The sequence below is a fragment of the Corella eumyota genome, chromosome 3 (assembly GCF_963082875.1).
Source record: "Corella eumyota chromosome 3, kaCorEumy4.1, whole genome shotgun sequence".
NCBI lineage: Eukaryota > Metazoa > Chordata > Ascidiacea > Phlebobranchia > Corellidae > Corella > Corella eumyota.
This window is the reverse complement of record NC_137492.1, coordinates 17,445,710-17,458,304: the sequence shown is the minus strand read 5'-3', so window position 1 is coordinate 17,458,304 and position 12,595 is coordinate 17,445,710. Positions and strand designations below refer to the sequence as shown.

Sequence of the window (12,595 nt, the reverse complement as noted above, 5' to 3'; positions counted from 1 at the left end):
ATTTTGATAATAATTTGTCTAAATATGCAAAAAAAATCTAAAAATTTTTTTTTTATAAAAAATCTTGTAAAAATATGTAATTTACTCGATGTGATGACTTCTCATTAAAAAAATTTGCGACGACATAATGGGATTCCCCAAGTTCGAGAGTTCAATAGAAAGAGTCATGACGCAAAATATTCGGTGGACGACATTGTAGAAAACGATCTCCACAAATATTGCCCTAAACAAAAAATAAAATACTTCTAAGCCATATACCAAGAAGTTTTCTTGAGAAATTACTAAATTACCTCGTATGGTTATCAATCCAATTTTTAGACTTCAAATAATTTAAATAATTGCTTGCTCTATCTCTTTGTTGAGGTATTATGACGTAATAACCGCCTGTGTCGTAGGTCGCATGCTTACCCCAAATATCACCCACCCACGTGATTCCATCTTCTGTGTAATTCCAAGGACTAAACATTAAAAAAAATCATATTTGAAATAATATTTAGCACATAAATTTGAAGGCTTTATGGCTCACCTGTTCGTGACGTCATAAAATATAGATGTGACGTCACTTTGATTTGACCAACCGGGCCCGAAAGCTGATTTTTCTTGAACCCCAACATCGAAGTTTAATAAACATTCAGTAAAATTACTTAATTGTAAGTCGTTTAAAACGTCCCCATGCAAACATTGCAAACCTTAATAAAACAAATTATTTAAATTATTAAAAAAAGTTTTGGAAATATTAATTGTCAAGAATATATTTAATTTTATTTTGTTTGTTATTACCTTTTCTGACTCTTTTTTGCCGAAGTTTTGGATCAGAAATAACGAGAAGTTGTTCATCAACAAAATGCTGGGCTATACTTTCTTTGGATAACAAAACAGTCAAAGAATTATCGACCCAGTCATATATACCATCACGGCTCGAAATCTAAATACACAACATTTAAGTTACTACATTGTTTAAATATATATTTTGTTTTGTTGGGTTTTAATTAGATTTACTTGCAACTGGTAATAGCTAAACTTTGTGTAGTTGTTTTTTCTACTGAAACGTATTAACTTTATAATGTTAAAAATATATGGTACCACTTTAACAAATGAAAATAATTTTGTAATAATTAACCTGCTCAAAGTCGTCTAAAATAATCGTCTTCAACACTTCTCTGAATGCAAACGAATTACTTTCTCGTTGGCCAAACGATACGATTAGCAGCATCAGAAAATAAACAAGATGAATAGAAACATTCTACAAATTAAGTCATTATACTAATTTATCTAAGCTAAATTAATAAAAGTACTTTCATTGCCCAGACAAAAATAACATACTAAAATACTTATACATATTTAAAGATGCAGTACATAATGTTTGTACTATTTATAAATTTTATTGTACCTTCATTACTCTTCTAACTTTTCGTTCCTCTGAACTTTGTGCAGCACCTTTTCTGACAGTATTTTCAGTTGGTGGAAAATATACTGGGCGGATCGTCCGATCTGCTTTTTGTCTTTTTTCTTCAAACTCTGGGTCAGTGTGAATTCTCATAGTTGCTGTTAAATAAAAAAGAGAACATCTTACAACAAAAACCTTCTTTCTCAAAATGGCGTTTTCTTGGTTTTGAAATTTTAAAAAGTTAAATGTGCAACATTGCTTTAAATATTTACCATAATCTGGCATAGGTGTAACCCAGTCTCTTACATCATGCCTTGGATTATTTAAAACAGTTAGAAACGCAAGAGCCAATGCTTTGAGTGGTTCAAGTAATAGTAAACTTTGCAAGCAACCAGCCAATAACGAAACTAACCTAAAATATGTAAGATTAAACTTTTCTTTAAATATGAAAAATACATATGAAAACTACTATTTTAAATAAATATGAAAATTACTATTTTAAGGATTATACGTTTTAATAAAACATGCTAAATTGACACGGACTGTTCGCCCTGTCAGATTAGTTACATCTTACCATCTTCTACAAATTTCGATCCCAAAATTCATTCCATAAGCAACACTCAGAAAACTTGATAACAATATTGTTCCAATGACAAATACCCAAGCTATATATCTGAAGAACCAAGGAAATGGATGAGTATCAACTGAGTCTGGGTCAATATCAACATGAGCGTAAGAATGATGTTTCGAACTTGTATTTGAAGATCTAGCGTGGTTTACTTGGCTTGTCTGGCTACTTTTATAAAACAATGAAAGTTAAAAAAATTCAAATGAAAAATAATTCTAATATTTTTGTGAAATCAAAATTTTAAAATATATAATTTAAATGACTTACTGATTTGAAGAAGGGTATACAGCCTGCATTTCTTCACAATTTAAATCTGAATTAGACTGATCAGATTTAGAATTTAATAACTTATCAGAAGCAATTCTAGCTGAAGGTTTTATTTGCTGATTTAATATATCGTTGTCGTCATCAGACTCACTTAAAAACTGATCAATGTCACGTGATCTTTGTTGGAAATCGTCAATGTTAAATTGTCGTTCGGTAAGATACAGTGAAGATGGTTGATCAGATTCTTTGCAATTGTGTTTGAAATAATTTTGCGAATGATGTGCTGGGTCTTCTTTATATGATGCCAACTTAAATCTGACGCGGCTACTTGATTTGCTGCCCAGGCTTCTATCACTTGTTTTTAATGAACTTTTGCTATCTTCAGAACGCTTTGTATATTTTTTATCTGCTTCTTGATGTACTATAATATCTGCTTTGTTATTTCGATTAACAAAAGTATCAAAATATTTCTGAAAACTAAATGGTTCTTTCTCATCTTGAGTATCATCTTTAGTATTGTCATCTAGTGACCCAATATCAAGATCAATATTTTCATTGTTGTCTTTGTTTTGAACATAAAAACCTTTGTCGTGGCTATCTTCTGAGCTATCTGTTTCAGAAGATGACGAATAATAACTTAGCATTTCACTTTCTATTCTTTGAAAATTCGTAAAACTCTTTTCTGTTTTGCTTTCTCGTCTTTTTGAATACCGAAATAACGAAGTCACGACATATGTAAGTGGGAAACATAACATCGCGCTTTCGAGACCTAATAACAATACTTAGTTTAGATATGGGTATAGCGATAATTTCTGACCATTGAACTTATTCGTTTTGGTAGCATTTAAAACAAACACTGTACAAAATAGGTCAGTAATACTTCTACGCAACGAGTACTAGTACCAGTAAGGGCATTGGCGTTAAGACATAGAAGTTATATTCAACTTATAGGTCTGCAGATAATTAAAGCAATGCATTGCCAGAACATAAAATAAAGTATATTTACTGCCTAACACTTACCAATTGCTATGTGTGACCATTTAAAGCTGTAATAAACCAGATCAATTGTAAACCCAGGTTGGGTACTTTCCCCTCCGTAGAACATAAGTGACGTCAGCATGATGGTGAAAATTAGAAGATAACAACAAGACAACCTTTCAACTCTCGTCATTTCCACATTCTGCCAAGGTCGCATCAGAAAGGCGGAAAACCACAAATGCCTATGTTAAAAATTTATTTCTCATTTTTATACGAAGATGTAAATAAAGGATAAAACTCTAAATAAATTCTAGATAAATATAACTGAGAAGATTGTTAAAATTAATCCTAAAAGATTAAATCACATTTTTCTTAAAATTTAATTTTAGCTAACCTGTCTCTTAGATAGTTATCCATTTTGACCGAAATCATTGTCGAAAGCTTGTGAAGGTCTCGAGTTCGAGTCGCGCTGAAGATATGGTCGATAGTTTGAGTAAACCAAGTTTCACAAAGGAAAAACCAGCACTCACTGCTTTCAAGATCCCTGACCACCATGCGGTAAAGATACCTGAGAATATTTAAACGTAATTTAAATTAGATTTTTATTTAACTTTAAATATTGGTTTACATTTTTTTTAATAGCAATAAATATGGATCACTTTTACGGTTCTAAAAAAAAACTTAGAACCGTGGAATGGGAGAGAGAATTAGCTAGGACCGTAAAGTACAAATGATCCATAAACTTTATAACAAATATATTGCAATCTAAATTTACCAGTCTGGGCTGCTACCACTGTTGTCATGCCAAATTCGAATAGCAATAATGTCACCAAGATCTCCTGATGACGTCACCAGGAATGAATTGACGCTTCCCCAAGACAGAAGACCCTCTTCCTCATACTGACATTTAAAAATATTAAAAATTACCAAAACTTACTATATTTTTAATTATGGTAAAACCAGTTGTTATATATAATCCTACTTGAACTACATGCACTTTGCTGTTCGATTTTTTTCCAACCAATCTGATAGAGACTACTGCTGTGGTTCCAGAATCGCGTTGGGTCCCAGTGTATATTGTGACGTAATAACGATATTTGTCGTAAGGTGAATTGTCTAATACTTCAATGTAAAAACCCTACAAAAAGCAAAAAGTAAAAATAAAAATTTTTAAATCTAACCTTAATAAAAATATTTATGTTTGCTAGATAAATAAAAATATGATATTGTTAAAAAATTTTGATTTTTACTTCTCTTTTAAACTGTCTATCTTTTCTCTTCGCCCAAATAAAAAACGGAACAAAGAAGAATCCAAGAATCAAAATAACTGAAAATACGATCGGGTTTTTAATAAATTCGTCCAAAAGATTCCAAGACAACTAAACAAAAATAAATAACTTTAAAAAAAAATAAAAAAAATATATATAAAAAAAAGTTTTATGATTTTTTTAATTTTTTTTTTTTTTTTTTTTTGTATTTATCTTTATCCTCGATGTGGGAAAGTCGAATGTGCGACTTAAACATAGAGTAACATAAGTTACTCCGACCCAGTCTCGAGTTGCCTGTGGCAGTTTAGGATATTATAGATTATAATTGCCCAATAATTATACTGCTGATTAAGTGCTGGCTCAGCAGGAGTTCATACCGTTTATAGCGCCTTACTCAAGGGCGCTACAGCATGAGATCAGTGAAGATTGAACCCACAACCTCATGTGTGGTGTAACCAGTGTTCTTACCACTACGCCACGCTGCCGGTTTTGATCTTTTAAACATGCTTATTGCTGTACTAGACTTAATACTAAAAATGTAACATTCTGTTAAAATTAAATTTAAAAATCTCACTTTATCATAATCAATTTTGTGAGGATAAACAACGAATTTCGATGCAAAAAGAGTTGGAATATTTTCCTCCTCCGCTCCTCTTCGTTTCCTCCCAGAAGGAAAAGTGGGAAAAGAGTCACATTCACATTTCATAGAAGACAATCCTTCATCGGTCCTAGGCTTAAAAATAAAAATACAAAAGTAGATTTTGTTAAGTTAATGAATTAAAAAAAACAAAGTCATGATTACTTTGCATCCTTTGTCGTTCCAATCCTCTATGACGTCATCCCAGTACAAACACGTGACCTCATACGTCATTAGTTGCATCTCGATTCTACTTCCTTGTTTAACATAAGAAGACCCAAGATATGCTTCAATAGTCACATTGTATGAAGAGACATCACGTGGTAATGACGTAATCAAAATCGGCCATTCATAAAATGAAGCTAAAAATAGTATTTTTTTATAATATATATTTTTATTTTATTTGATTAAAGTCTTTACTTTTATTTGTCCATTTCTTGGTTAAATTAAATCCTTTATTTTCAGTATCTGTTAGAGTTCCTTTTAAAGTGATTGCTTGTTCTTCTTTATTGACAATAACAATGTTAATAAAACCACCAGTTTTATTAGTTTCTGATTTGTGCTCGAAAAACGACGTTCCTATAGCAACCGTGTTGCACAGTGTGACCGCACAATCGCTAGTCACGTGCAAAACTACCGTGGTCAGTTGATTCTCCTTATTCGGTAACTTTATTGATGTTGGTAATTTGTTTGACGTTTCGCGCGGTATCGGAACAGGGGAATCCCAACCCGTTGTTATCAAAACCGACGTGACGTCATTGACAGCGAATTTGCTGGTGTTAAAGTTGATCTTGGTAGCATCATAGTTGATAACCTGAATAAATCAAAATTAAAAATCAGAAAATCAAAGTGAAATTATAAATCACAAAAATTACATTTTTAATTAAAATAAATAAAGTAGTGACCTCAAAATTTATGACGTCATCTGGAATCGAAGATTTTAAGTTAGAAAATTCGATGTTCAAACTATTTAAACCACCTGCAAAAAAAAAAGTCAATAATTAAGTTGAATAATTAAAATGTAGGGTCTTAGTTACCTGTGGCTTTATCATCTATTTTAACAAGATTGATTTTCGTGTCGGCAACTTCAATAGTTTTGGGGAATTCCCCAGGAATGATATTTTTCATCAACAAACTTCCAAAAGTTGACATTCGAGTAGTTTCAGATCTCTAAAAAAATTAAGTTTACCTCAAAAAAATAACTTGTTTTTTTTTATATTTTACCTTTGATATGGCAGTGTTGTTTGATTGCATTAGATGTGAGGTCGCCGACAAACTCGACGTCACAATGTCTTCTATCTCCGTTTCTGTGACGTCATTATTATTGGTGACGTACTCCTGGATCGCTAATAACTTGTTCCAAGCTAACATCTAAAAATAAAAATAAAAAAAAATAAATCTAAAAAAAAAATTGATGTTTCAATTTTTGTTTGTTTAAATTTACTGTTGTGTTCTCGCTTATTAAGCTTGATACTTCAGTCACGTGATTAATGACGTCAGTGATTTGCTTGACTGATTCAACCGATGTTAATTTTATTTCTTCCACGTTCTTTAAAATGTCATCTCTCTAAACCAAAAAATAAAATAAAATTTATGTTTTTATTTTTACAAAAAAAATATAAAGTTTTACCTTTGATTCTGTTAATAAAGTTAAACTTGAAACCAAAGCCACATCTTGTAATAATTTCTGGAGGTTTTTCGATTTTAGAGCAAGGTCAATATCAGGCAAGATCGAAGATGATACTGAGCTTCCAGTACTTTTTAAATAAACTGTCACTTCAACTTTCTGGCATGTTTGCAATTCATTGCATATTTTAACCAAGATGGTGACGTCACGACTTTTAGATGACGCTAGTATGACGTCAGACAACGTGTTGGAGTATCCGTATTGTAACAAAGTCGTCTGATTATCTAAAAAAATAAATTTGAAAATAATAATCTAATTATTGAAAAAATCCTTTATTTTTATACCTTCGATTTTTGTTGAAAATTTATACATCAAATTGTCTTCTGTGAACCCTGTACACGTCACAGTGAACTTTGTGACGTAAGCAGTACCAGAAGTAGGAGTAATGTCACATTTTCCGCCACTAGGTTGTGATAGAAAGTCAAAAGTTTGAGATATAGAGGCGTTGTTTTCATTTGTATCAAATGCTATAAAATATGTTATTTTTAATGACAAAAGATGCTGTTAGTAATGTAATTAATATAAGAAACAAATTTTACCTGTGACTTCGATATTTATTGAGTTTAAATTTTCCAAATTATTCAAAGTTGATGTTTCAATTTTGCAGAAATCCTTATTCTCACACTGATCCAATTTCGTGTCCTCATTTAACTTCCAATTATGACGTGTACAACCAATACATTGTAGTTGAAAAATGATTGGTTGTTCTTTATTGATAAATTTCCCACAATTAGACCAACACCTAAAATATATAAATATTAATTTTTATGTAATTTTATTAAAAGAAAAAAACTAACTTTAATTCCATTTCAGGCGCTGTTGTTGACTTTAAAAATATTTTCTGGTCTACAATAACGTCATAAAAACCATCGGAAGACGTGATAAGCCGGATAAAATAGCTTTGATCTTTCGGTAATTCCTCTGTGTTTAAATCTAAAATTTTGTCGTCAGTTATCCACAATGGTGACCAACCAAAACATGAATCTATGTTATTCAAATAAAAAAATTAATTTTGTTAAAGTTTTGTACTGTAATGACTAGTAAAAAATTTAAATTAAGATAGATCACCATATAATTTTTATTAGTTTATGATTTTGGGTGAATTTAGTAAAAATATTCTATTAATTTAGTAAAAATGTTGTATTAATTTAGTAAAAATGTTGTATTAATTTAGTAAAAATGTTGTATTAATTTAGTAGCAGGAAATATCTTAACCTTTTCTAGTTATTTTTCCAATTTCAACGTCTTGCGGCAAAGAGTCACGTGATATGCTACAAAACCAATTAAATTTCATTGCAATTTGTTCTTTACCACGTAAAACAGCGATCGGTTCAAATTGGGCGTCGCTATTATTACCTTAACATAAAATATTTTTAGTTTTAGAATTGTTAAAGTAATTGACATGTGAAGTAAAAACCACAAAATTTACCAAGTTCTCTGTAATCTCCATTCTTTAAATAAACATCATACTTTCTCACAGGAACCTCGATCAAGCTGCTGTCGCTCTCCTCTGACGTAATCACATTGTTTGTGACGTCATACAACCGAACATTTACCGTAACTGAATATAATCCATGTAACAGGTCGTCGTTTCTTATAACTACCTCGTTTTGGTTTGTATCTCCTTTTAATGCAACTTCGTTTTTAGTTTTTGGAACCTCAAATTTTGATTCAACTTTAAAAGCTTTCCATTCAAATTGTAGTTCTGAGCTCTCAATACATTCCAACGTTATCTCAACACTCAGTACAAGCAACCTCGCAACTTTTAACGGTTTCAACTCCCCTTTAGTTTGCCCGTCTCTTATTTTCACAGAACCAAGGCACGTTTTTCTTTCCTGCACAAAAACGCTCCCCTCGAATTCAAAAGTTTGTTTGGAATTTTTCGCGCTTACAATAACTTGCTTTGTACCACCTTGTTGAAATGTATATTTCTCTTTGATTAACTTATATGTAGTAGATTGAAATGGTAAGTTGATATCCTCATTATGAGTGTATTCCAATCTTTGAAGACCGACTTTTATGGTTCTGATATCTTGATCAATTGTTAAAGTAATGTCATATTCGCGACTATCTCCTTTAATAAATATCATAATATCTTTAGCAACACCCAGAACAATATGCAAAGATGTGATATAAATGTCATATATTTGCGGTAGTGCTTCAATAGTAGTTGTAGCAGTTTCTTCAGAAATGTTGTTTGAAGCTCTCACATTAATTGTATATTGTTTGTTAACATGTGGCACACTTGAATACATTTCCATGTAATTGCATTCTCTTTTACAATATTTCCAAGTACTAGAAACAGATTGATCACTTGATGATATATCTAACGTGATGTTGATAGGGGCACCATGTGTTGTGGTTATATTGATTTGAAATTCGTTAGGAAATATTCCAACGATTTTGTTAACGTGAATTTGTAATCCTTGTATAGATTGGTCGTAAGTAAATGTTGAAGTATAACTAATACTTGATACGTTGTTTTCCATTATAACAGTGAAAATATGAACACCGTAATTTAACCCAATAATATCAACTTCAGCAATATCAAATTCGATGATCTCCAAACTTGCAGAATTAAATTTATCAAAATCAAAATTCCTTGCATATTTCTTTATTACAATATTTTCACTTAAGAAGGTATATGCAATCGGGAACTTATATTTGTGTTCACATTTTACCAGTACAATTTCTTGTAGTTTTTGATTGCATTTTAGTTTTAAACTTGTTAGCAATGATTCAACTTGTATTACTTGTTTGTCGTTTAAAGTTAAAGGAATAGTCACATCAATACAAGAGACAGAAACTGAAAACGTGGTTGGAAATAAATAAATATGATAAACATTAAAATTATCTTTCATTGGTACACGCAAAGCCTCAGAATCGTCACCATATGTAAACGTACAAATAAATCTATCAAAATATTTCTTTTCAATTCCGTAAACATTAAAATAAAAATTAACTTTATTGTTTGGCAAGTAAAACTGTATGTCTGATTCGTAAAGAGAAAGACGAATGCCTGTATGTAAAAATTATTATTTTAAACAATTATTTAAAAAATTACCGATTTTTGGTTAACATACTTGTATATTGGTATTGTAATAAAAAATTTTCGATGCAATTTTGGGAAGGAAAATATTTTAGAATGGTTTTTGGTGAAACAGCTTTTTGTATTAGATTATCACTGTCACAATATGTTGAATCTCGTTTGATGGTTATAGTAAATCGAGATTCTCCACAACTAACAAAATATTTAAAAATATAGTAGTTTTTAGAAACGGTTAAAGTTAAATAAAACATTACAAAAAAAATCATACTTCGGGAAATAAAATTCAATAGGAGTTATAAGGATGACGGAATTTAACCGATCGGCAAAAGTCCAAATTATCGGGAAAATAACATTTTCGGAAGAACATTCTTTGGAATCAATAACTCCAGATTTGTTGGTAAGAAGTATACCAAACCCTGTAAAAATCATTTATGCAACAAAGTATGCAACAAAATATTTATCTGTTAGTGATATTGTCAACGTTATCAGTTGGTCTGCAACTTGATAAAACTGCAGAAAGCGAGATTAGTGAACCGTTAATTAAACAATATCAGAATAGTATTATTAATATTAAAAAGTCTTTGAACGACATATTTTCAATAAAAGATAACAAAACCAATTGTTCTAAAGGGCTTAAGGGGCTAACCGAAGATCTACCAAAAAAGAAAAATAGACGGAGAAATATACCTATACGAAATATTAAACGTGGTGAGTTTAAAGTAGCTTTAGTTATAAAATAAATTATATCCTACTATACAAAAATTATAAACATGTTTAGACTGCAGCGAAAAGTATTTGGAAGGACATACAACAAGTAACGTTTATTCGATTTGGTTAAATGGGGCGTACAAAAAAATCTACGTGTATTGTGATATGAAAACCAATAGTACACATACCAATAAAATGGGTTGGATAACTATTCAGAAACGAGTGAACGGAGAAGTTAACTTTGATAGAAATTGGGAAGATTATGTGAGAGGATTTGGAGATTTAAACGGAGATTATTGGCTGGGACTTGAAAATATTCATCAACTGACCGCTAGGAATGTTTACCAAATCAAGTACGGACTTGTAAATTTTAAACCAGTACGACTTCGTATTAATTTTGAAGATTGGGAAGGAGTTAAAGCATATTTTGAATGCGACGACTTTTTTATTGGCAACGAAGAAGAAAATTATGCCATATTCGAGCTTGGTCGGACCCTTGGTACGGCTTTTGGAACTTACAGTCAAGTAGCTGCTCCAATATTTTACAAACCATTTAGTGCAAAAAACAACGATCAAACTCATAATAATTGTGCAACAAAACGAAAATCTGGGTGGTGGTATTTTTTTTGCAGTGGTTCAAATCTAAATGCCCCTTATGCTTATAAGAAACAAAACATGACGATAAATACGATATTTTGGGAATATTGGAAATACGTTAATCCTAATAACACAGCTTTACGTTACGTATCAATGGCAATTCAATATTGAATTTTGTAACATTATTACAATGCATATTCTAAAAGAATATAATACTTAAAATCAGAAAATATTAAATGAAATACAGAATATTAATTTATCTTGTCTACAATGTTCTGATTTTTAATACTTACAGATGTATAAACTTAAAATAAAAAAGTGTGTAGTTAGTTTTAACTTTGTTTACATACAAATTCACTTACCTGAATGAAATAAAAATAAAAACAGTGTCCAAGTTAGAATCCATTTCCACATCATACTTGTTATAAGATTCTAAAATTAATTTTAAAATATAGTAATTTAACAAAAAGCTCTCTTGAATATTTTGAAGATTTAATAAATATTTAATTGTGAAATAATATGTATGACGTCATAACCACTTGAATAAGTAAACAATTTGATATAAAAAAAAATTAACACAAAACTATATTTTTTATTTAGTATTCTTTTTAAGTATAAAAAATTGTTACAGAATAACTAAAAGCATTGTTGATTAAAAAAAAACAGGATGTCACATTGTAAACGCAAGTTAAAACCCCAAATTGAAATAACAAACTTAAAAGTTACTTAAGTCACTTTAGTTAAGTGACAGCAACTACCACAACATATTAAGCTCTGCAGGCTTATATGCCTAAATTGTGCTTAATTTTTTTTCTAAACATACTGTTGCATCAGCAGGTGCGATGACTCATATAGTAATGTCATATAAAAGGTGTGTAATTTAGGTTATGTAAGTAAATTATGGTTTTGGTTTTGACAACATGATTGCTTTTTAAATTAAATGCCTACTACAATAAAAAAGAGCATTGAAAATATTTTACTTAAATATTTCGATTTTAAAATATTTAAAAGTTTTAAATATAAATTTTTTGTATAAATTTTTAAATCTTAGTTGGTTAAAATGCTACCAAATACTAGCAGTGAGAATCGAACTTACTGCCTTATGTTAAAAAACAATAATTTTGAAGCATTTAAGTCTAAAATTGCGGTTTATTAAATTCAAAATTAGATTTATCCAAAGTTTAAAGTTAAATAGTTGTCAAGAATCAGCAAGTTTTAATTTTTTTTTAATTTTAGAATTTACAAAAAAAATAATGTTAAAACAAATTGTATTATTGTTGTGTTGTTTTTTATTGGGGAATGTGTCTAGTGTGCCCCATAATAAACATAGTGATAATTTATTGAACGATTGCATGGAGGGAAGTCGTCACAAACCAAGTTCGGGACCCG

General features: G+C 30.3%; 2 protein-coding genes across 2 annotated transcripts; one reads left to right on the top strand and one right to left on the bottom strand.

The window, feature by feature from the left end:
- Window positions 1–81: 81 nt before the first annotated feature.
- On the bottom strand, window positions 82–9,713 carry LOC145745967 (uncharacterized). Its single transcript, XM_082564148.1, has 27 exons — window positions 9,534–9,713; window positions 8,282–9,413; window positions 8,068–8,208; window positions 7,650–7,836; window positions 7,392–7,594; window positions 7,137–7,319; window positions 6,796–7,076; window positions 6,390–6,536; window positions 6,203–6,335; window positions 6,041–6,144; window positions 5,586–5,979; window positions 5,331–5,527; window positions 5,103–5,261; window positions 4,511–4,639; window positions 4,243–4,398; window positions 4,036–4,160; window positions 3,655–3,828; window positions 3,303–3,502; window positions 2,283–3,051; window positions 1,962–2,183; window positions 1,660–1,799; window positions 1,391–1,545; window positions 1,121–1,243; window positions 781–925; window positions 527–689; window positions 291–458; window positions 82–223 (listed from the first exon to the last, which is right to left on the bottom strand). Exons 1-27 carry the CDS (start codon window positions 9,711–9,713, stop codon window positions 82–84), a joined length of 6,252 nt encoding a protein of 2,083 aa, XP_082420274.1.
- A 489-nt stretch (window positions 9,714–10,202) lies between these two features.
- On the top strand, window positions 10,203–11,377 carry LOC145745966 (angiopoietin-2-like). Its single transcript, XM_082564147.1, has 3 exons — window positions 10,203–10,389; window positions 10,532–10,609; window positions 10,680–11,377. The coding sequence occupies exons 1-3, from the start codon at window positions 10,203–10,205 to the stop codon at window positions 11,375–11,377; spliced, it is 963 nt and encodes a 320-aa protein (XP_082420273.1).
- Window positions 11,378–12,595: the final 1,218 nt, after the last annotated feature.